The sequence below is a fragment of the Cucurbita pepo genome, chromosome LG09, assembly GCF_002806865.2.
Source record: "Cucurbita pepo subsp. pepo cultivar mu-cu-16 chromosome LG09, ASM280686v2, whole genome shotgun sequence".
Lineage (NCBI taxonomy): Eukaryota > Viridiplantae > Streptophyta > Magnoliopsida > Cucurbitales > Cucurbitaceae > Cucurbita > Cucurbita pepo.
Genome location: NC_036646.1, coordinates 4,330,087 through 4,355,253, shown reverse-complemented (window position 1 = coordinate 4,355,253; position 25,167 = coordinate 4,330,087). Strand labels below are relative to the sequence as shown.

General features: G+C 38.1%; 2 protein-coding genes and 4 non-coding genes across 9 annotated transcripts; all 6 read right to left on the bottom strand.

Annotated features, from left to right (window-relative positions):
- Nucleotides 1-2,800: 2,800 nt before the first annotated feature.
- LOC111801716 (protein transport protein SEC23-like) lies at nucleotides 2,801-7,611 on the bottom strand. Its single transcript, XM_023685829.1, has 6 exons — nucleotides 7,385-7,611; nucleotides 6,507-7,259; nucleotides 4,472-6,292; nucleotides 3,624-3,740; nucleotides 3,296-3,367; nucleotides 2,801-3,192 (listed from the first exon to the last, which is right to left on the bottom strand). The coding sequence occupies exons 2-6, from the start codon at nucleotides 6,978-6,980 to the stop codon at nucleotides 3,055-3,057; spliced, it is 2,622 nt and encodes an 873-aa protein (XP_023541597.1). The 5' UTR covers nucleotides 6,981-7,259; nucleotides 7,385-7,611; the 3' UTR covers nucleotides 2,801-3,054.
- Nucleotides 7,612-10,151: 2,540 nt separating this feature from the next.
- On the bottom strand, nucleotides 10,152-16,090 carry LOC111802120 (ABC transporter B family member 4). 4 transcript variants are annotated; one of them, XM_023686384.1, is made up of 13 exons: nucleotides 15,879-16,090; nucleotides 15,460-15,597; nucleotides 14,918-15,260; nucleotides 14,752-14,806; nucleotides 14,496-14,671; nucleotides 14,192-14,413; nucleotides 13,876-14,114; nucleotides 13,265-13,790; nucleotides 12,905-13,178; nucleotides 11,942-12,813; nucleotides 11,583-11,849; nucleotides 11,240-11,503; nucleotides 10,152-10,961 (listed from the first exon to the last, which is right to left on the bottom strand). In XM_023686384.1, exons 3-13 carry the CDS (start codon nucleotides 15,209-15,211, stop codon nucleotides 10,299-10,301), a joined length of 3,852 nt encoding a protein of 1,283 aa, XP_023542152.1. In that variant the 5' UTR covers nucleotides 15,212-15,260; nucleotides 15,460-15,597; nucleotides 15,879-16,090; the 3' UTR covers nucleotides 10,152-10,298. The 4 variants fall into 4 exon arrangements, with proteins under 4 accessions (XP_023542152.1, XP_023542151.1, XP_023542149.1 ...); XM_023686383.1 differs by having other exon boundaries at nucleotides 14,918-15,256; XM_023686381.1 differs by having other exon boundaries at nucleotides 14,918-15,287; nucleotides 15,879-16,089.
- Nucleotides 16,091-21,481: 5,391 nt separating this feature from the next.
- TRNAH-GUG lies at nucleotides 21,482-21,553 on the bottom strand. Its single transcript has one exon. It is a non-coding gene; the product is annotated as a tRNA-His (tRNA).
- An 89-nt stretch (nucleotides 21,554-21,642) lies between these two features.
- On the bottom strand, nucleotides 21,643-21,714 carry TRNAH-GUG. Its single transcript has one exon. It is a non-coding gene; the product is annotated as a tRNA-His (tRNA).
- Nucleotides 21,715-21,913: 199 nt separating this feature from the next.
- On the bottom strand, nucleotides 21,914-21,985 carry TRNAH-GUG. The gene has a single exon. It is a non-coding gene; the product is annotated as a tRNA-His (tRNA).
- Nucleotides 21,986-22,074: 89 nt separating this feature from the next.
- On the bottom strand, nucleotides 22,075-22,146 carry TRNAH-GUG. Its single transcript has one exon. It is a non-coding gene; the product is annotated as a tRNA-His (tRNA).
- Nucleotides 22,147-25,167: the final 3,021 nt, after the last annotated feature.

Here is a 25,167-nt window from a genome sequence, read left to right as displayed (position 1 = left end):
TTATCATAAATAAATGTATATTCGGATTAACCCATCCATAATTTGAAACAAATAGATAGATCCAAAATAAAAAAATTTTTCACAAAAAAAATAAATAAAACGATAAAAATACATAATAACAAGACATACATCTCAGCATTTTCTGCCTAGTTTATTTAAGTTAAGAGACTCAATTCAATAATCTTTCCCTAAAATAAAGTGAAAAAGATATATAAATAACCTCTGTCTGAATTGTTACTTGGATTTACAATTATCCATTAAAGACAAACACAAAATCCGAAAAAATGAGGTGAAAAGAAATACATAATATGTTACATATGTAATTTGATTCTTTGTTAATCAGATTCGGGCAGATATTAAAATTGATATCTTCCATTATGGATTAACTCCTATCTACCCCCAATTAGATAGAGTAGATGCATCATAAATAAATAAAAAAAAGCTCCTACGGGGGCTGGACTAGTTTCGGAGGTGCTAGACTATCTTGTATAAGACCAAAATCAAACAGATCTAAATTAAACGATTGTTCGCATGGTTGAAAACGTGGCAACAGAAGAGACGTGAAAATACCTCACAAACCCATGCGGCCAAATGTTGCAACGAGAAGCAGCACAATGTTTAGTAGTACCATGATCATATATTTTCATGACATGTATTATTTGCACGGATTCGAGCCCAGGTCTCCATGGCCACAGTGTGGAATTCTCACCACTAAACTACAGCCACTTAAGTAGTACCATGATCATATCTTTTCATGACACGTGTTATTTGCAAGGATTCGAGCTCAGGTCTCCACGACCACAATGTGAAATTCTCACCACTAAACTACAGCCACTTAAATATTTAGCCATCATTCATCACTTTCATGATTAAGGATAAACAAAATTATAATTTGTTCGTAGTGGTTTTGAGTTATGTTGATATGCTTCAGTGGTTCATAGCTAAAAAAAAAAGGTAGATGTGGCTACTGGGATTCAAGCCCAAGTCTCCACGGCCACAATGTGGAATTCTCACCGCTAAACTATAACCACTTGGATGTTTTCCAATAAGTTTCATTCCAATGTATGCAATCTAGAACATCGTATAGGATCATCGCATAGACGGAGTACTTTGCTTGTTGTCTAACAAGTTTGTCTTAAGAAAAAGGGTTCGACTTTGCCATGAAGTTGACAAAAATCGTCACTAACATCCGTTCATTATGTTATAACGTGAAAGAGATCTTCATCGTCAAGAAGTTTTTTCAAGTTGTTCCCTCGAGATTCATGCAGATTGTCACCTCCATCGAGCAAATCAACAACCTTAAGAACATGTTGGTTGAGTAGGTTGTTGGTCATCTTAATGTCCATGAGGAGAGACTTCGTGGCTATGAATACAAAGATGAGGAGAAGAATGTCTTACTCACACTTAAGGAGTGACTCGCACGAACAAAAAAAAAATGCAGCTGATTCTTCATTTTCAAGTATGAAGGGACATGGCGACCACAAAAAAGGAAAGTAAAGGTCGTGGGCGTGGTCGCAAACGTGGCAGCAAAGAAGCCGTGAAAATACCTCACAAAACCATGACGATACGAATCCCTAGAAGGACAAGAGCATGATTAAGTGTTACTTTTATAAAAAAAATACTAGTATATGTGGTAGAATGCTACAACAAGAAGCGCAATGAGGAGGCAAATCTCACATCCACAAATGACGAAGAGTCCGCACTTATGTTGGCCGAGAAGATGCTCAATGAAAAGAAGGTTATGGTGCACCCCTCGTAGATGGAGAAACCAAGTGGAGACCATCATGTCGTACCTAGACAATAGAGCAAGCAACCACATGTCTGAATATCGAAAAAAAGTTCAAGGAGCTTGATGAGAAGTTCATTGGAAATGTGAAACTTTGCAACATATCAATTGTATTGATCCAAGGCAAAGGATCCATCTGGTTCAAGTGTAAGAATAACGATCAACATCTATTGACCAAGGTATATTGCATCCCAAGTTCAAAAATTAATATTATTGGCCTTGGTCAAATGATAGAAGAAGGTAGCAGAATGGAGTTAGTCAATTCATTCTTCAAGATATTTGATAGAAATGGAGCCCTGTTAATGAAGGTAAAACGGTTAATGAAGCTTTAAATTGTTCAAGGTTCTTCTCTTCGAGTAACTCGTGCATGTCTACAACCTTAATCCTTGCTAGGGTCTAGGGACATTATCAAGTTTGATGTCCCATATTTGTTACGCCCTTGTGGCCTTTCTCCAAGCTTCCTTGGTTGAGATGATAAGTTTGATGAAACACACCAAGCTTTGCTGATTGAAGTACTCTTTTGTTTCTTCGTTCCTTTTACTCCCGACCCACTGGTTTCTTCTTCTTTTTCTCGTCGTCAATGACAATGGATACATCCAGAAGATATTTATGTTCTTTCATTAGAATCTTATACAGGCAGTTTCCATTACTTTATTACACTCAATTTCACTTTCGTTTGTTGGGATTCAAGTCTATATCTCCACCGCCACAACTTAGAATCTTTTGACCGTTGATGATTAATGATAAACTAGCAAACTTCTAATTCTCTCCAAATCATATTGTTTATATATTGTGAGAGTCCATCTTAACGGTTTAAAGTCAAGTATAAAATAGCAAACCCAAATCATATTGTCAATGGCATTTGTAATTTTTAAGAATCGATAGTAAAAAGAAATATAATTTATTAGGTCCATTAAGAGATTTTATCATACGAAATCAAAATTTGAGATGCATAACAAAACCACTCGTTCGAGCGAGCTAAACATATTAGTAACCCTTCCCTAAACGTTAGAATGTAAAAGCATGGAATAATTGTTAGTCCAAAAGGGCTTATTGTAACCGTCGGTAAGAGCAATACAAAATGCCGAAGAATTTGTTCAGTCGGTATGAAATTTTCCTGTATAATGTATAAGAAGAGGGAGAGGAAAGGGGTGGGTGGAAGGAGAAAGATCCTATAACCGCCAACAGACACCACGAAAAAAAAAATAAAGAGAAATTTGAAAAGAAAGTAGAGAAGAAAAGACAAGAATCCTACTACTTACTACTTTTTAACTTGGTTCTGGTGGGATCAACTTCAAACTTCGCATCCATTCACAGAAACTGGGATCATCGAAGTGGTAAAAACTACTTTTCAGCTTTGTCCGCTGCTCTGTGGACAATGTTCTAAGTTGTGGAAATCTCGCCTCCTGCACCAATCAAATTAACAATCTGTTAGCGTCGAATCAAACGACCCCATCCTGAATCAGAATCATGAACAATGGGTTATATCTTTTTGTCTTTCATGCTCACCTGTTCGTAAGGAGGGTCCTTGTGTGCTGGTATCAGCCGAGAAACGAAATACCGAGCCTGAGAGCTCCCCTCCTGCTTCAAATTAAATGGGTTATCGTTATTGTAGAGAGCCTTTTGAAGAGAGAGAGAAGGAGAGAGAGATACAGTAACCTTTTCATTAAGGGAGATGAAGAAGTTGTAAGAAAGAAGTGTCCAGAAAAGGGAACAACAAACACAATCCAATTGACAGAAATAAGAAAAGAGCAAAACTCTTTCATTACGGCAGAGAAATTGATAATTAAAAAAAACCACAACGTGAGAAACATATAGCATCTATAGCGACACAAACCTTGAATGCAAGAATCCTGGGAGCTGGAAACCTTGTTTCAGTAAGCTCTTCTGCTAGTGTTCTGCAAGCTGCTAAAGCAGCTGCACTTTTTCCTTCTTCAGCTGCAAGCTCAGCACCCTAAGTACACCAATAACAAACAGGAAACGAATTAGAAGATGAATATTTGAATGACAAAAAAGTTCAGAACATTTCAAGGCTATGACTATGAAGAATAGGAATAATCGAAGTATAGATTAGAAAAGCGGGCGAGGAGAGGACACTCCTTCCCTATCTATGTGCCTGTTCATCTGGCATTTAAGAGTTCATTTAATGTACTTCACAGAAAATGTTTTCATGAAAAAACTAGTATTATTGTTGTAAACTATCTGGTATTGCTTATGTTCATCAGCATTCAATTGTTTTTCATCTTTACTAGTTTTAAATTAATATAAATTTGAGTTGCAATACACTTGAAAAAATATATTCATTATAGTAAATAAACAATAGCTTCTAAATATATAAGAGAAAACTTCAAAACAGCAAAATGGTCGTATCTATTCTCCTACATTATAGTTTTTGTTATTGGAAAATTCTCAGAAAATTGTAAGTTATGGATGAGTTTATTGAATATAAAATTTGCCCTTTGTTCTCAACTATTTTTCTGTTGATTAAAACTGGTACTGAAATCATATTCCACTGAACAGGTTTTCCAAGTAAAGAAAAACTTTCACATAGCACTTGATTTTCAAGACAAAAATACCAATGGTCGCATTTCCAGCAAGAAATTAAAGATGATGCTGTAATATCATAAACTGAAGAAGCATGGCAAAAAGATTTAACAAAAGAAGGTAGAGTAAGTGGTAGCATACCAGCCAAATGAACACATCTGTTCCATGGTCAAGAACAACAGCAGCATCTGACTGCATAACTAGGTCATATGCTGGAAGCTCTTCAAAAGTACCCCCTTCCCGGTGCATTAAACAGCGAGGGGCTACCATGCGGAGGGAAAGTTCATAGGATGCATTCAAAAACAAGTGTCTCAATACAGACCTTTCATCTTCATGACCAACAATGCTTCCAAGAAGAGGGCCTCTTCTCAAATGGAACAGAAGCTCCGGCATTGAAGATAGTTCCTTGGGAAACCGATAAATTTTTGACTTCGGTGACAGGGTCCCAAATTTCAAAGCAAAATCTTTTACTCTTTCATCTATTGTAGCCCGCATCTCTACTGCATCAGACTGGGTTTTAGCTTGCAAGGCAGTCCTCTTGGCAATAAGGACTGCAGCTATTTCACCTTGAACACTTTCAAGATATTCTGATAAGCTATCAACAGTAGGCAATCGAATAGTCATTACTCTTGATATGTCAGCTTGATAAACATTTGAATATTGTACAACAAACTGGAAAAATACAAAATCACTCTTTATGTCTCTCTTAGTCTCCATGGAGAGTGAGAAGCTTTGGGCTTCTTCTACACTTAGCATTTGAATGTAAAGAGAGGTGTCATTTTTGAAGGTTTCATGTGTGTCTACGTGTGCCTCTTCCCCCGGACCAACAACTTGGGTGATTAGAATGTCATCAGAACATCGTACTTCTAATAAACCATGAGAGCCTGCAGCCCTAGCAGATGCCCTCTGCAAGTTTACACCAAAGGCCTCCCCAAAGTCATCATGAAGAACCAAAACACCACCAGAAGCTTTTGCAAGAGGCTGCAAGATAGGAACTCTTACAGGGCAAGTTCCAGCACATAGAATGTCAACCACTGTATTTTGTCGATGAGCCTCACCCCCAAGATGTTCCATCCAATTTAAAGCAGTTTTTTCCATGTGCAGGTAATTTGGGTGACTGACAGAATGGGGAACTGACCCAGGGCCAAATGTATTAGGTCCACCAGCACACACAATAATTCTACTATTAGCCCCCGACCTTCTAACCACTCCTCGAGAAACTTCAGCAGAAGGTCCTTGGATTATGGCAAGAGCAACTTCAACTGCAGTACCAAGGCACCTATCTCTAGAGGCTTCTGGAATGCTTGATTTGTAAGGCCTCAGTGATGAAATTATTGTATGTGCTACAGGGAGTGAGGCGTGCATTGGTGATAAATATATCCCCATTCCATAAATTAACGCTTTCAAAGACTCGGGTGTTGGTGATTTATCACCAGGAAGCACATCAGCAGAGGCAACAGATTCTTCTGAAAAATCATATACCGATACAGTACGACCATACAGTATAATTCCAATTCTTGTTGTGGGGGAAACTGAATCAATAAAAGCATGCAAGGAGCTCTGGAGATGCTGCAGATGAGGCTCATCTAAAGACTCGTCAATAACCAGAATAACGGGTGCAGACGTTCTTGAATCAGAAGCTGGAATAAATCCTGGTCTCCTGTTCCCAGTTCTGACAAAATCAACCATAGATGATGACAGTTCTGGAAAATGACAAAGATCTTCTTTGCTTGGCGCTACATATTCCCCCTCGCTTCCATTCAGCTTCCGACAAATTACACACTGCCACTGACCTGAACCAATTAAGATATTGCAATACAGATTCGAATAAGCTCCACAGCTCGGGCAACGATGGGGCTCACGCTGTATTACTTGAGGACCTGATGAAACCTCCCTCCCAGGAGAAACTAGTGCTCCAAAACCCAAACTAGGAACATTAGCTTGTTTCTTCTGCTTCAGCACCTGTATCAAGTTTCAGAAAGAAGTAGATTACAACATTAATGCCAACTTAATTTTAGAAAAATATAAAGGTCATGACCATGGCATTTGCTTACAAAATATATAAATGGAAGGAATCATTGAATCAACTGAGGTTAGCAGTCAGAAGAGTGAACAGTTAACCTAACTTTCATCATTCATTGTAACAAAGCAAGGAAAAAAACATAAAAAGCAATACCTTCTGCGAAGAAAATAGAACATATGGTGATTCCCCAAGAGGCACTGAGTCCTCTGAAACATCAGATATCTGGTGTTGCAACCCGGCCGATGCATTCAAAAAATGTGGAGGTGTAGAAGCTGGTAAGGACGAACCAGAAGAGAAGACAATTGCCTGGGGAGATGCCGGTGAAGTACGAAAGGGCACAGCAGCAGGCCGGATGGGAGAAGTAAAAACAGGAGGTCCAGGGGGAGTACTCAAATGAGGAATAGGACTGCCAGTTTTAATTCCATTTGCCGATGAGGGTGCGACTGGCGTTCTGATGGAAGGAGATGGCATCCGATCCGGTTGGAAATTTGGAGGAAATCTTGACGTTCCTGTCGAGATTAAGGGCGGAGGCATTGGATTTGTCTCAGCGCTAGGCGTTGGGGTATCGGATTGCGGGGCTGGGAAATTGGCAGAGAATCCAGGGGAAGACTGCGTTGAATAGGCCATTATGAAAACAAACGAAAAGAAAGAATCCGAAAGCGACGACTGAGACAAGGATCGGAAATGATATGGCAGAAACGATCAAGTAATCGAAAAGGGAAAAACTCCTAAGACGAGCCAAGAAAGAACTCCAGGGGAGGGAGGAAATCGATTGAACACCAGCCCAATGAATCCAGATGCATTGTAAATAATCCGAACAAGAACACGAAAACGAAGACCGATCAGATGAAAGGAATCAAACCATTACGGTTGAACGAAGCGAAAATCAGGTCAAATTCGTCTAACCTGCACAATTGAAGTGATGTTGACGCATATTCATCGATGAAATCAGAAATGCTAAGAGAGACGAAGATGGAAAGAGATCTAGGGTTTGTAGAAAATCATAATTGAATTGGAATGAGTGAACGAACCTGAAAGGAAAACGAAGTTGGGGATCATGGCGAATCGGGAACGCTCTCAAATCTAATGTAAGGAAGCGTTCGTCGTGAACACAGTGAGTCTGACTTCGCAGAGACCGGCAAGGGAGCGAACCGCCGTTGCAATTGGATTTCTCGGGAGCCGCGTAACCCGTCAGACAGCAATGTGGCCGAGTTCTACGGTGAAAACTCAACTACCCTGTTTCTGTTAATTAAAATGCCACGATCGAAGAATTTATTTAAAATCGAAAAATGAGAAAAAGAAAATATACATATTTATAATTAAATATTAAATTGGTTTTAAATTTTTTTTTTTTTTTTTTTTAAATTCCAAATAACCATTAATAAATTATTTTGAATTTTTTAAATATTAAATTGGTTTTAAATTATTTTTAAAAAAATTCGAAATAATCATTAATAAGTGATCTTGAATTTTTTAAATATTTTCCTTCTCCTAAAAATTTCAAAATTATTATGACTGTCAAAAAAAAAAAAATCATTGAAACAGAAAATTGATTAATACGTGATTGAATATATTTCTGTGAAGCTTCACTGTTCCTCGGATTGGCTTTAGGCCTTTTCTGCGCAACTTAGGTGGAGGGCGAAGAAGGCCTGAGCCATCAGTGAGATATGAGAGCTAGAATTCTAATCTTGTGTCTGGACCTACGGGCCAAGGGACAGTCTCAGGTAGACAATTTCCTATGGGGCGTAGGCCTCCCAAAAGGTAACGGAGGCATGCAAAGGTTTCCTCGTGCCAAACGGAGATTGGCCCTCGAGTGCAAAGGCAGAAGGGAACTTGACTGCAAGATCCACTTGTTGAGCAGGGACAAAAGTCGGCCTTAGTGATCCGACGATGTCGAGTGGAAGGGTCGTCGCTCAACGGATAAAAGTTACTTTAGGGATAACAGGTTGATTTTCCCCAAGAGCTCACATCGACGGGAAGGTTTGGCACCTCGATGTCGACTCTTCGCCACCTCGGGCTGTAGTATGTTCCAAGGGTTGGGTCGTTCGCCCATTAGACTTGATCTAGACAAGTGCTCTTGTCATTGTCTATACCGGCCCAAGCCCACCACTAACAGATATTGTCGGTTTTCTTTTTTGATTTTTTTTCTCAAGGTTTTTAAAACGCGTCTGCTAGATAAAGGTTTTCATACTCTTATAAAGGGTATTTTGTTCTCTTTCCCAACTAATGTGGGATCTCACATTGCCACGTCCTCCTATGTTATTGTTATGTCAACTTTTTGTATAATATTTTAATGTATTTGTACTCAAATAATAGTTTCAAAGTATTTATGCAATATTAATGAAGATTTGACACGCTCATCCTAGTAACTGTTGAGTTTAGATTTAATTTCGTGGATATTAAAAAATAATTGATTTAGTTAGTTTAGTCGATTAAGAATTAAGAATTGGGTGATGACCACGAGTCTATTTGAGGCCTAAGATGGGTTGGTTGAGAGCAAAACCTTCAATGTTTAGAGGTCGAGGATGATGATGTGGCCATTTCAATTGAACGGAATTGAACACCTTCAATTTTATCTATTTTCACGGATTCTCTTATATTAACTCGAATTAGGACCTCTTTGAGAAATTAGATGACATTCGAAGTTGAGGAAACGGGAAAAACAAACATGCCTAAACATGTAATGAAATACTGGTAGGAACCAACTTGGGTATGTTCAATATGTTTTGTTTGAGCCTAAGGGACAAAAAAATATGCAAATTTATAACCTTGCACCATGATTTATCAACATTGGTTAGGTTAACCCGAGGCAATAAAAATGATCTTGAGCATGTTTTTATCGAACCAAGTCACTTTAAATAATATGCCTATGTTTAAGTTTGTAGGGTGTACCTACGAACATGAAACTTTGATTTAAGACCTCATGTTAGATAGATAACCCGATAAGAGAACATTAGTTATTTGACTTAATCCGTTGAGCATTAGATTATATGTCTAGTTGTCTTATTCAGATTTATGAGACCTTGAATATAGAGTATATTGAAGGTACTTGAAAACAAATTCTAGAATCATAAGTAGGACTAAATAAGCTTGAACTGTACTCCGTGTTTTCTAGGTTGAACATATTCAATAGAATTGAACTAAGTAACTTATGAACGATGAATGACGAATTGAGCCCTCTTATTTTGGGACATGATTTAGGAGTAGGGTTTGTTCGTTGTTGCTTAGAAGGGTGAGTTAACTGCTAAAAATACCCTAAAAGGACGAAGAAGCTAGATGCCACACTAAGTAAGAGGAAGTCCCGAGCATGAGAGAACACGCACGCGCACACACTATATATACATTTTTAAATTATGAAATATTTCGATTAATTAGAATTTTTTAGTAAAATTTATATTGAAAAAATGAAAATCTTAAATTTATTATATATTTTTTTTAAAATAATACTAAACAGAGAAAAATTACATGCCGAAACCGATCCCCACAAAAAAAATGATGGAGAAGCTCGGTGAACATATCTAATTCTTTTCCTACGAAAATTTCAATGAATCATTTTACACAAAATTACTTCAAATAAAGCACTAAGTTTGGAATTAAATTTCTGAATCATCTTATTGCTAGAATCATTTTCATTTGAATGTAGTCTCAATTATTCGATTTACTCGAGCATCACAATTATCTTTTTCTTTTAAATTTTATTTGATCTTTAAAAACATTTCTAAAAAATAAGAAAACTAGAAATGAAAGTAATATTCATAAGATACCACTATTGACCAAATTTATAAAGTTATGAAGTAATATTGATAAGATAACACTATTGACTAAATTTATAAAGTTATGATTCACCTAATTTACTTATACAACTTAAAACATAAAACACGATTCTCTGTTATACATAATTTGCAGAAAGAGAAAGATAAGCACAGAGTTCAAGTCCATTAGGACTTAGGTGCTGGGAGAGGAAGCAGCAGCTGAACTGTGGAGCTGAACTAAAGAGGCATAAAACCCGTCTTTGATCGCAATAAGCTTCTCGTGCTTGCCTTTCTCGACGATGACTCCGTTCTTAACAACAGCGATCACATCAGCATTCATGATTGTCGAGAGCCGATGAGCCACCACGACCGTGGTTCTATTCACCATCACTCTGTCTAATGCATCTTGCACCACTCGTTCCGACTCTGCGTCCAGTGCGCTCGTGGCTTCATCGAGCAGTAGTATTTTTGGGTCCTTTATGATGGCTCGAGCAATGGCCACTCGTTGCTTTTGGCCACCCGACAACTGCAGTCCCCTCTCCCCGACATTTGTGTCGTATCCTTGTTGTAATCCACTGATGAACCTGTGTGCATTCGCGTACTCCGCTGCTCTTATTATCTCCTCCTCGCTCGCTTCCCCTCCCTTGCCGTATGCTATGTTGTTTCGTATGGTTTCGTTGAACAGCATTGGCTCTTGGCTCACCAGCCCCATTTGCTGTCTCAGCCATCTCAGCTGAAACTCTTTGATTTCTACTCCGTCGATTGTTATGCTGCCCGAATCAGGATCGTAAAACCTCTGCAATAGCGCTATCACTGTCGACTTACCACTTCCACTTTCTCCCACCAGAGCTACTGTCTGGATAGATCAAACACAAACATCGTATCATAATCATAATCATAATCATATGTTAGAAATCACATAGATATTGGTAGGATATTGTTCACTTTGAGCTTAATCTCTCATGGCTTTGTTTTGGGCTTCCCCAAAAGGCCTCATACCAACGGAGATGCATTCCTTACTTATAAAACCCATGATCATTCCCTAAATTAACCAATATGGGACTCCCTCCCAACAATCCTCAACATCATAAACATCATAATCATTAAAGGAATATGATTTTTTGAGCAACCAACCTGGCCAGGACGAATGTGCAGGCACAGGTCTCTGAATATTTGGACGTTTGGCCTTAAAGGGTACTTGAAGCTTATATGTTTAAGCTCAATTTCTCCCTTCACATCGCCTAATACCGTCCCAGATTCGTCGCTGGGATCGATGCTGGAGGGTCTGTCTATAATTGCAAACACGGAAGCAGCAGCAGCCTTGGCTTTGGTAGTGTCTTGAGTCATGGAGCTCGAGTGAGAGATTCCAGTAGCTGCCATTGACAAGGCAAAGAACACCTGCGCTTCTCATATATGATTAAAAGAGATATCAAATATGAAACAAGCAGCAAAAGAGATGGGTAGAACATTGATTTACTTGAAAGACATCAGGAAACGTCGTTCGACCGTGCTGCACGAGAAGGGATCCTACGTAGAATGTGAGGGCATATACGTTGAACAATATTAAGAAGGAGACTCCAAAGCCAACTCCACTAATAAGGCCTTGTTTTATCCCTGTTTTGAGAGGAGCTTCACATTTGGTTTTATACATATCCATCACTTTATCTTCTGCACAGAAAGAAGCAACTGTTCTTATGCCTCCTACTGCATCATTTGCGACTTGGCTGGCTTCCTCATACATACTCTGCATAGCCAAACCAACCCTTTATGAGCTATGCAAATTAAAACCCATGAGAGGAATTAGGTGACCATATATATATATATATATATATATACCTTGGCATCACCGCTAAATCCCTGTATGAATTTGATTTGTATATAGCCATTGATTCCAATGAGAGGAATGAGAGCAAGAACGATGAGAGCCAATTCCCAGCTTGCAGCAAAAGCAATGGCCAAACCTGCAACTGCAGATGCAAGGTTGCCTATGTTCTGAGACAGCGAATCACCGACTAGAGCTCTCACGGATGCGGCATCGGACGATAGTCTTGCACCAATCGCCCCACTTGAGTGTTCAGGTTCATCAAACCAACTTACCTCCATACGAACCACCTTCTCGAAACACAGTGATCTAATACGTTCGATTAATTTACATCCCGCGACCGAGAAGAAGTATGCTCTCCATGGATGTGCCACCAGTGATGTCACCCCAAGAACTATGTAAATGAGAGCCCAGAACTTGGTATCCTTTTTCAGCTGATCCGGGGGCAGGTAAAATGTCTTGATGACAGTAGAAACCAGTAATCCAAAGATGGGAAGTAGCACCCCACACAACACTGCCCCAATAGTTCCAATTATAAGCACTGGAATCTCAGGCTTGTTAAGTGCAGCAAGGCGACCAAGAGAAACGGGAGGAGATTTTGAGGTCTCTTCAATTGTGTCTTCGATGTCACCAGCATTCGGTAAGTCGATTCCAGTGGTTAAACCAAACACAGACAAAGACCGGCGGCTACTGCGACTAACTGATGATCCCCTACTTATGGATCTCAAGTAAGACGCCCTTTGACTTGACTGTCTCATTGATTCCAGAGAAAGCTCTGTTCGATTCACATCTTTGGAAGCGTGTTCCGAGTCTTTGTTCGCTTCCTGCAGGCGTATTAGTTGTGAATATGCGCCATCTGGATCGCTGACGAGTTCCGAGTGGGAACCTGCTCAATTACCACAACCAATAAAGAACATGTGAAAAATTAAATAAGGCTGTAATCAGCAATGAAGAACAACCATTACTCTTATTTCTACCTTTCTCAACCATCTTTCCTCTATGAATTACAGCAATCATATCGGCGTTCCTGACCGTGCTCAAACGATGGGCAACAATCACAGTACTTCTGTTGATCATAATCCTATCTAAAGCCTCTTGCACCACCCTCTCCGATTCTGCATCGAGCGCACTCGTGGCTTCATCTAGAAGTAGAATTCGAGGGTTCTTCAGAATTGCCCTTGCTATTGCAATCCTCTGCTTTTGCCCACCAGACAACTGAGTTCCATGCTCCCCCACCAGGGTGTTCAATCCCTAACACCATCAAAATAAAATTTATACATACATACATACATACATACAACTTATACAAGAGAATAAATATATGAACATGGTAGAACCTGAGGCAGTTTATCAATAAATTTAGCAGCATTTGCTAGTTCACATGCACCCTTAATTTCCTCATCAGTTGCCTCATCCTTGCCATATGCTATATTATCTTTAATGGAGGCACTGAAGAGTATTGGCTCTTGGCTGACAAGACCAATTTTCGTCCGAATCCATCGAAGCTGAAACTCTTTCAGGTTAATGCCATCGATGAGCACCTCACCGGACTGTGGATCATAGAATCTCTCGATCAAACTGATCACGGTGGACTTGCCACTCCCACTCTCCCCAACCAATGCTGCAGTAGTGCCAGATGGAATATGAAGAGAGAACCCACTGAATATGGGTTCATCTGGCCTGGTTGGATAACTGAAATGCACATCCTTCAAATCTATGTCCCCTCGAATATCGTCTAATGTTTTACCCTTTGGATCGTAAACGTCAATGTTTGGCCTCCTTTCAATTGTCTCAAACATCTTGTATGCAGCAGCTTGACCCGCAGCAAATGCACTCAAGCATGGCGATATTTGTCCTAGAGACCTGAAACAAGTCACATGTAGATGTTTCCTTCAGAAAAATGAAGCTCAAAATGTTTTAATGGCGAAGAAGAATGTTATGCACTCACATTGAGCCTGCCAAAACAGCTATGATGACATTTATCACTTGGCCCCCATTATATCCTTTTTCTATTATCATCTTTCCGCCAAACCAAACAGCTAAAGAGTACGTACAAAATACGATCATCATTACCATGCCGATTCCTATTCCGCCTCCCAGGCCTTCCTTCACACCTGATTTGTAAGCCTGAGTTAGGAACTTCTTGTAACTGCTCACGGCTTGCTTCTCACCCGTAAATGATGCAACCTAAGAACATCGAAGTTTAAGTTTTAAATTTTAACGTTCATCTTTCCAAATAGTAGAGAGATAGATGAATCCTATACCGTTCTTATTGAGCCAATAGTCTGTTCAACAACATTTGCAGCACTGGCATAAGCACTTTGCCCCCGAGAAGCCATTTGGGACATGTATCGAGCAATTGTTGCTCCTGCTAGCACAAGAAGAGGGATAGCAGATACCATTACAAGTGCCAGCAGCCAGCCTCTTACGAAAGCTATGGTGAAGCCTCCAATGAAGGTTGTAACTAGTTGAATGGTTTTCCCAACCTGTATATGAACAACAACAATGTTAGTTTCCATTTGTTTCATTGCATTTGTAAAATCATGTCGGAATTGTGAACTACGATACCTTCTCACCCATGGCATCTTGAATGAGGATGGTATCACCAGACATTCTTCCCACAACCTCTCCGGTATTTGTTTCGTTGTCGAAGAACGCAACATCTTGTCTCAATATAGTTTTCAAATACAACCCTCGAATCCGAGCAGCCTGTCTCTCCCCCGTCACTATCCAGCAAGACACCTCTGCAGATACGTTATCTAATTAAACACATCCCATTTCATTTATACACATATATTACAGTCTTATTTCGGTATCCACTTACGAAGAAACGCCGCTGCACCAGTTCCCACAGCCAAGTACACATAATTTAGGCACACCTAAATTCATCAGGTTGCAAAGGTCAATCAGCTGATGAGATACATGTATGTATATATATGAATCTAGGATCTCAGAAACCAAGCAATTTCATAATAGAATTTTCATTTAACCTTGGAAACTTTCGAAACGATGTCGTGCGTGTCCGGACTACTCCCAAAAGTATTGATCACTTGTCCAAAGATCACAGTCATTAGAGGCATTCCAATTCCATTCCCCATGCTTCCAATGATTCCAACTAGCATAAGTACGTAATCATATGAATCCGCAAACGAGAAGAGCTTAAGAAAAGGAACAGATTTTCCTTTCTCCTCTTTTTCTTCTTCTTCTTTCTTCTTGTTCTTCACTCCTTTCTGCTCCCCATTCAAGCTCGAGTTGCTCGGTGCCGATGTCGATGGTGATGCCATATTCCCCTTCCCAACCTCGCCCTCCTACTTTAATCTACTTCCTCTCTAACTAACGTAAATAACCGAAATCAGCACGCTAGATATGCATCAATGGCAGCAGAAACAAAAAGGATCAGATTATGAAACAGCTTGAATCATAATTTCAACGCCTAGAAGTATATAATTTCATAAACCCTAGAAATTTTGGATGCAAAAACACAAAAAAAAATCACAAAACAGAGGAGGATTAAACCGAAAGGAAACGATACCTAAAGAGATGGATGTCGATGTTATGGTTCCAAACGGATGCACGAAATAGAACCGGTTATTGATTTAAAGCACTCACCGACTGCTTCTGGCTGTTCGTTCACTACAACGCATTTGATATACATTTAGTCAACTCCAACCTTCAAGAGAAACAGACAGAGAAGCAAATGAATATGGTGCGTTGTTAATACAAGCAAGCAAGCGACTACGACTACTTGATTTATTATATTGTTTCTGTGTGATTAATGAAGCAACGAAAACGACGAAGGAATACAGATAAGCTAAGTGAAGTACGTAAAAGAAGACGCAAGAATCAGGACCAAGTCCTCGTTCATTTTCTGGATTTCGAATAATCAAAAACTGATTCCAAGTGCGTTTTAAGCAAGAACAGTATATGAATGTTCGTCGTTTTCGCCGATACCTGTTCATCAAATCAAACCAGCATTCATTTGAGGAACGAGTGTTGATCACAGGATTCAGAAACCGGCTTGTTGATTGAAGATATGATCAACCAACAACTTTTTCTTGACGGAGTATTCGGTTGACTTCGATTATAAAAATAGAAGCAGAGGCCAGATATGGAACGTCATGTGATAGGTTTTTGTGTGTTTTTTTCGAATAAATAATATGGTGGGAAGCGGCCAAGGCTGTAAGAAAGTAGGTGTATTTTTCATCCTCTCTCTCCTTTACTCTTCTATTTCTCATTAATGATAGCAACCGCCTTCTAAAGAAGGATGAAATACAAAAGTAACATGGAAGCTCCCATTTTGGCATAAAAATGTTTATAAAATTAGTAAGAATTAGAGAAAAATATAAGAAAAAAAAAAATAGTCGGTCTAATTCAATTTCGAGGGGTAAATCGGTCATTTTGAACTGAGGTCGGGATTAGGTTTGATTGGATTGATAGGATGAAGGAAAAGAAAAGTGATTAGAAAGAAAATGAGGTTTTTAGAGTCTTTAGATAGAGAAAGTGGAAATCCGCTGATGGTTTGGAATCAGAATTTTGCTGAACTTTCCTCACGAGAAATGCTCGGAGGCATTCGGAGAACCATTTGGGGTTTTGATTTGATCAAATCCATTGAGAATCGAGGAAAAACGATAGATAAGTTTTTGGTGTTCTTTATTTCGGTTTTCCTTCAAATTTGAAAGACTTTATTGGAATTAGGTTCGGAATTTTTGGTAACGTTGATATTGGAGGAATTTCACACAAGATTCATGAAGGAAGTTAGAGTTGAGTCGAATTGGAAGGTGATGTTTGACTAACGTCAAGAAATGGTAAGTTTATTGTTGAGGCGGATGAAAAATTAAGAGAAACCACCACAAAACCCGGCCAGCTACGATATTGCCACGTGTCAAGCATGGATTGGATGAGGAAAAATTAGAATTAATCTGCACTGGGTAGGGTTCAAAGGCGCGTTGGTTTGCTCACGACCTACGTTCGACCTGGAACTAAGAGTGATCTGCTCTAGCCGACCCAACCCACTTTGCACCCCCACCAATGGGATTTTGCCACTTGTCGCTCTAAGGGTGCGTCTATACGAGCACGTGCCCTGTGCGGAGTGTTCTTCCACGTGTGTGGCCGCACGTTGGCGCGTGAGTGACTTCTTTTTGCTTTGTTTGGTCTTCGTTTATCCCTTTTCTTCCTGATTTCAATACTAACCATATTTTGACTTGAATTAGGACCTACCTTCAAAATTTCAAGAATATTGGAGCTCCTAACATGTGAAAAAACTAGCTCGGGAAGGCACGCGTCATCTAACTACGTAATCACATGGACTCTAAGACGAGCTAGCATGTGAGCATTCTTTACGTTAGTGGTTAGAAAATGCATGTTGAAAACTTCAAAAGAGCGTTTTAGGATGAGTATGTACTGTATGTATGTTATGGTAAAATTACCGTTATGCCCTGAGGTTGAAATTTCCAATTTGCATGCAGTTTTATCTACTTTGCAAAGCTAGAAAGAGAATATGCATGAGGAGAATATGAGTTGGGGCATTATGGATGAGCAAGTTGTTCATGATGTAAGAAATTACCAAAATGCCCCTATGATGAGATTTATGATAAATGTTATTTCATATGCTTTTCGTTAGGTTAGAAAGAAGGATGGACTATTGTGATCTGTGCTACAAGTGATTGTGGATGTTATCTCCCCGTTAAACTTGCTTGCTTGTATGTTTGCATGATATAGTATGTTTTAGCTCCGGTTATTTGACTTTTTGTTTTCCCTGTAGAGCGTGTTTATCTGCACAGAGCTAGTGCATTAAAGTTAGATTGGCTAGACGATGAGCTAGGTCAGGACGTCTCCAGTAGACTGAGCACCTTAGGATCGTGATCGACAATTAGAGGGTCTAAACTCTAGTGCTCCTAAACTAAGAAAGACTCAAGGCGTTATAACAAAACAACCTAGATCTAAAGTTCGTGTTAAGCCACCTAGGAGCCTTATAAATCCAATAGACCTCCTCAACTCCAATAGACATTCGTATACCGACAAACTAATAGGTATCTGCGTCGTCATACACTTAGGACAAGTTTATAGTGTAGACTACTTGGCATTTCCACATGAGATAGTGACATCTGAATCACCTCAACGCGCTACACTATTTGGCTTAGGCCTGGCTCGACGGTACCTGTACTATTACTGTTTAGTAAGGCACGTGCTAAGGTTTTACTAGAGGGGATAGGAGTCAGAGACTTTGGTGATACCGTCACACTACTACAGGGCATTTTAAGTATTCTTAGTTACCTTTGTGATGGAAGTCTACTAGGTTCTTAGGAGTGTGTAGACGGTTTAGATCTCATCTCGCGTTTCTAGGACGCTCAAGGTTAACTCCTTGAAGCTAATCCAATCTTTGAGTGCGCACAGGTCTAGACCTTTGATCACCGTGCACAATTTTAAGGTACACGATCTACTGTAACCATATTGAATTAGGTCAACGTATAAATTGTTCTAGCTTTAAAACCCTAATCTTAACTTGGTTCTCTTGTACATGTTTTATTATCGAGATATTCCTATTGATCACATAAAGCACAAATTACCTTGATCATCCCTAGGTACCATGAAGGTCTACTTGGTTCCTAGGGTGGCTCGGTGACTTAACGTGGACTTCTGGCTCCAAGGTACTCTGTTTTGACTTCTTTAGTCTTTCTTAGTTTAGTTGAGAAAAATGCTCTTTGGAGCTCCTCAACCTCCATATTCTAACCACCAAAGATAAGATATGCTCATAGCTAGTACGTCCTAGTGATCCCAACAAGTATTACTTGAGAAAAATCTGAGTGTCTACTAACACGGATGACGCTACCTTCCTAAGCTACATTTTTTTTTTGCATGTTAATAGCTCCAAAATTTACTGAAATTTCTCTGATAGATTCTAATTCAAGCCCTAATAAGGTCAATATTGAAATCCGGATGAAAACTTATAGTCGAATGGAGGTCGAACAGGCCAAAAAAATATCACGTCATTTGCCCTCACGCGTCGCCATGCGCGGGTAAGATGGTTCCACGTGCGAGTACAAACATGCACAAGGAGGGATATGCGGGTCAACGTTGTGACACGTGGCAACCTCAGATTTGCGCGTTCATGTCCTAGGGACTATATTCAATCATTGGCATAATTGAAATTTCATCGATTATTCTTATATCGATACGTGGTCCATGTAGGCAGGCGTTTCTAAGTTGGGTTATGTCAGATCGCGGTTTGGGTTGGCAAGTTGGTTCTCATATCACTTTGCTCTCCAAATCCGCGTGTGCTAACAGACGTTGTCGCACATCCCTCACCGTCCTCGAACCTCGTCAGAACACTGACTTTCGGTCGGACTCAACTCGAGGTTTCTTCACAAAATTTGTGTGAAATCCCTTCAAGAATAACATAATAAAATTTTAAAACTTAAACTCTTTCAAAATTTTACAGATAAGAGGAAAATCGAGATAAAAACCTAGAAAGCTTACCTCCCATTTTTCCTCAATTCTTGATGGATTTGAGTAATTCAAACACCCAAATTAGTCTTTCAACGTCCGTTTAACAATTCTTGTGAAGGAGCTTAAGCCAAAACAGACCTAAGGTTGTCGTTTGGAACGTTTTTTGGTTTTTCTCTTTCTCACCCTCAAACCCTCACTTCCTCCTTTTCTTTTCAAGTTTAGGGCTCTTACATACCCCTCGTTAAGAACGGGTCAAAATCATAACTTTACTCTTAGGGTTGAAGTTGACTATTTTTCTCAATTTTTTTTTTATTTTTTATATTGATTCTTTTAATTTTTTTAACCATTCTTTTCTTCTTCGTCATCCTTAAATTGGGAAAATTAATCCTCGTTGAGATTCAGATGTTATAGTTAAAGTGGGAACCGCTCTAGCTCTAGCACCCTAATTTTAACAAACTACATTCGTGCATGTTTATTAGAGAGATGTTACTATCGATCACAAAAACGCTTGCTCATGACATGATTGGACCACCCCGATTATTACTTTTCCGAGAATCATTTTTTTTTCCTCCCTTCCCTTTTCAATTTTTATTTTTCTTTCTTCCTCGTTGATCATCCAACTCATCGTTACCAAATATCTAATTAAGAAATAGAGGCAGAAATGACCAAAATGCCTCTATAGGGAGACTTTCATCAATTTTTCTAATTTTTTTTTTTACTATTTTCTTTTATATTTTTTTAATTCTATTTTATTAGCATTTATTACTTCTATTTCATTTTGAAATCAAAAAATTTAAAGCCCTCAATAAAATTCTAGAAATTCAAACTTTTAAAGAAAATGAAGTATTTAATTCTAGTCATGGCTTGTGTCTTACGTTTTTAACAAAGACAAAGTCGTATTGCACGAGTAACAGGTAGGATTGAGAAAGTCAGGGTTAGCATTTATACATTTAAATAAAAAAGTGTTAGTGTTGGTAAGATTTAATTTGTTTTATATGCATGTCTTTTCCTTATTTATTAAAGGGTTACCTTATATAACCAGCTTTAGTGATATCAAAATTAAATCTATTTTCTCAAATTCAATAAATGTGGCTATTGGGATTTGAGCCCAAGNTTTTTATTTTTTATATTGATTCTTTTAATTTTTTTAACCATTCTTTTCTTCTTCGTCATCCTTAAATTGGGAAAATTAATCCTCGTTGAGATTCAGATGTTATAGTTAAAGTGGGAACCGCTCTAGCTCTAGCACCCTAATTTTAACAAACTACATTCGTGCATGTTTATTAGAGAGATGTTACTATCGATCACAAAAACGCTTGCTCATGACATGATTGGACCACCCCGATTATTACTTTTCCGAGAATCATTTTTTTTTCCTCCCTTCCCTTTTCAATTTTTATTTTTCTTTCTTCCTCGTTGATCATCCAACTCATCGTTACCAAATATCTAATTAAGAAATAGAGGCAGAAATGACCAAAATGCCTCTATAGGGAGACTTTCATCAATTTTTCTAATTTTTTTTTTTACTATTTTCTTTTATATTTTTTTAATTCTATTTTATTAGCATTTATTACTTCTATTTCATTTTGAAATCAAAAAATTTAAAGCCCTCAATAAAATTCTAGAAATTCAAACTTTTAAAGAAAATGAAGTATTTAATTCTAGTCATGGCTTGTGTCTTACGTTTTTAACAAAGACAAAGTCGTATTGCACGAGTAACAGGTAGGATTGAGAAAGTCAGGGTTAGCATTTATACATTTAAATAAAAAAGTGTTAGTGTTGGTAAGATTTAATTTGTTTTATATGCATGTCTTTTCCTTATTTATTAAAGGGTTACCTTATATAACCAGCTTTAGTGATATCAAAATTAAATCTATTTTCTCAAATTCAATAAATGTGGCTATTGGGATTTGAGCCCAAGTCTCCCAGCCACAACGTGGAATTCTCACCACTAAACTACAAACCACTTATATTTAGTCAACATTCATCACTTTCATGATTAAGGATAAACCAACAAAAGCTAAATAAAGAAATGTGGCTGTTGGGATTCGAGCCCAGGTCTCCACGACTTCTAATTTGCTTCACCAGTTTGTAGCTAAATAAAGGAATGTGGCTGCTGGGATTCGAGCCCAGGTCTCCACGGCCACAACGTGGAATTCTCACCACTAAACTACAGCCACTTGGATATTTAGCCGACATTCATCACTTTCATGATTAAGGATAAACCAACAAACTTCAAATTTGCTCGTTGGTAGCTATAAAAAGTAGATGTGGCTGCTGGGATTCGAGCCCAGGTCTCCACAGCCACAACGTGGAATTCTCACCACTAAACTACAGCCACTTGGATATTTAGCTGACATTCATCACTTTCATGAATAAGGATAAACCAACAAACTTCAAATTTGCTATAAAAAGTAGATGTGGGTGCTGGGATTCGAGCCCAGGTCTCCACGGCCACAACGTAAGACATTCATCACTTTCATGATTAAGGATAAACCAACAAACTTCAAATTTGCTCGTTGGTAGCTATAAAAAGTAGATGTGGCTGCTGGGATTCGAGCCCAGGTCTCCACGGCCACAACGTGGAATTCTCACCACTAAACTACAGCCACTTTGATATTTAGCCGACATTCATCACTTTCATGATTAAGGATAAACCAACAAACTTCAAATTTGCTCGTTGGTAGCTATAAAAAGTAGATGTGGCTGCTGGGATTCGAGCCCAGGTCTCCACGGCCACAACGTGGAATTCTCACCACTAAACTACAGCCACTTGGATATTTAGCCACCATTCATCGTTTTCATGATTAAGAATAAACCAACAAACTTCTAATTTGCTTCACCCGATTGTAGCTAAAAGAATAAATGTGGCTGCTGGGATTCAAGCCCAAGTCTCCACGGCCACACCATAGAATTCTCAGGAAAGAAAACTTCTCTAGAATTTTTCTTCATATCATATCATTATCATAACTTTTCATGTAATTTCTGGGTTGTGTATCTTGTCAAAACATCTTATTGTTAGGCCATTCATATCATACATCTTATCATGTCATGTGTATCATATCATAAGCATAACGTGTCTCCCAACATATCATGTGATACAGTAAACCTATCATATTATAAAGCATATCACAATATTCGTCATATCGTCAAATGTATCATACCATAACATATATCTTATCATTCACATAACATATTATAGTCCTATCATTTCGTAATACATATTATATTCACATAGACATATCATAATCATATCGTTTCATAAACATATCCTAATCATATAGACATATCATTGTCATATCGTTTCCTAAACAATTCACACATATCAAACATATAAGACGTGTAATCATACAAACATCAACTTTTAACCAAATCGATAGTAAGGTCACTTACTTGATTGACCTTAGTCGGTATTCTCCCTAAATTTAATTGCTTGAGTTTGTCCTCTGAGGTTGTTCCAAATATTGTCGACCCTATCTGAAATTCAACTAATTTCCTTAACAAATTTCTTTTGCTAACTTAATTCAACTTAAATTGAGTAAACGAACCTTATACTTAACTTGTTTGCCTTAAATAAGGTCAAAATTGGCTTCGAGATGTTAAAAAACCTAGAAAATGATATATTATTTGTATATCGAGCTACCTAAGCCGAGGAGCCGAGGAGCTGAGGAGTCTAGCCGTGATGCGTTGAGTCAAGGAGTTGACATCTGCATGTGCAGTGTCACAATCGCACTTTGATGGCAGCGGACTTGCGATTGTGCGACACTCACTTTCCAGCAACAAGTGAGTTAAGCCCATTCGTTCTTGCATCGCCTACGGCCAAACGACATATGCTCGAGCCTCTAGCCCCGGTTCAAGAAGAAAGTTTTAGAAATTGGGGGTAGAGAGATTTCGAAAGAGAATTTTGAAAGCAAGATTTGAGAAATTGGAAATGGTGTTATATGGGAATGTAAGCAAAAAGACAATAACAACGACTTACTACATATAACTATCGGGTAGGAAGCAGTTGACAATTAGTCAAATACTCCTATAGCATATTTTTGGGCATTTTAGCCCTGGCACGTGTAGACACAATACCCTCATACTGACCCAATATGGAATGGTAAAGACCTATCTAGGATGAAAGCATATAAAAGGGGTTTGGAATAGGCATGCAACCATGGACAACATATCCTGGACAAGCAAGACCGAGATATCTGTCATGCGGCCATTGACAACACGCCTTGGACATGCATGACCGTGACATCCTCCCCCACTCAATTGGTTGACGTTCCTATCAACCAACCTGAACAAGCAAGATTAGGACATTTGTCATTAATATTTTTAAGATTTCTAAAAATCCAATCTGGCCAGAGATTCTTTCCGAGGGAAGGCTTCATGGGTATTCTTCTCCTCTGTGATCTGTTTTCCACGAGGCCAGGTTTATTTATATGGCTAGATAATATTTTTGACCTCAGTTCGGTTTCAGGTCATTCGCATCGAGCTCTTGTTCTTCCTTCGAGCCTCGGTTCACAAATTGATCTTGAATTAGTGCAATGTTATGCCCACCACTTTGAATGTCATCAACTTACATAAGATAATCTGACCTTTTATGCAGATGACTAAAGTTGTACCTCGTCAAGCAAATATTTAAACAAATGATAAATACAATAGCTTTATTTACTAAGAATCACACGATTATTATCAAGATGGAAAATTGTGATGACTGGACTACATATTTAGTTGGCATTCGACTTACCACACCTCGTATCTCTCAAAACAAATAATTTTAGAAAAAATTGAGTATTAGAAATACTCGGTAAGTAACCCATTAATTGGGGTCAGGTATGCATACACAAAACATAGACATGCAACATGCACGGGACTGAAATCATTATTGTCAAAGATCTATCATTTTTATAATGAGTCATGGAAGACTTTACCCTAGCAGCTGAAATTCAACACCTATGCAGTAGAATCAGGACGAGCCCGTCACAATGTCTCATGATATTAAATGATTTTTTTAATTTTATTGATATTTTGAATTAATTTGGATTATTTCATTAACTAAACTTATTAAAATTTTATATAAGTTTATCATCATTAATTTCATAAAAATATAATTTAATTTATTTTAAAAATAGAAATAATATATAATGTTATCATTGTTGAGCATTTTTGACTTAGATCTAAATGGGTTCCTATTGATTAAATTAAATTATTGTATTTATATTATCATATTACAAGATCAAGACAAATCAATGTGAATAAAATAAACTATTTGAATAAGAATAAAATTAAAGAGTCGACTAAATTTATTATGTAAATTAAAAAATAATAATAAAGAAAAGAGCTAAATTTGCAAAATAATAATAATAATAATAATAATAATAATAATAATAACTAAAAATAATAACATTCTTTGATTTTATTATGCAGGTGTAATGGGGAAATTAGGTTTGTTTAATATAGCAACTTTTAAAAATAAACAAAAAAACAAAAAATCCAACGTGTGAATGAAAGAAGGCTACTCATACTCTTTACCCGAATACTTATATACTGCTAAGCCGTTGTTGTTGCCTTTACTTATATGCTATATAACACCATTTTCAATCTCTCGCTAAATCTTGCTTTCAAACTCTCTGCCCCGTTTTCTAAATCTTCTTCTTAAATCGGAACCAGAGGCTCGAGCATACGTTGTTTGACAGCTTGTTGTATACTGCTAAGGGTGAGCATTCCTGCTTGTCACTCGAGTGACATGAGTTTCAACTCCAACAACAACAAGTTTAATCTAGTTTTGACAATTTTAATCGGA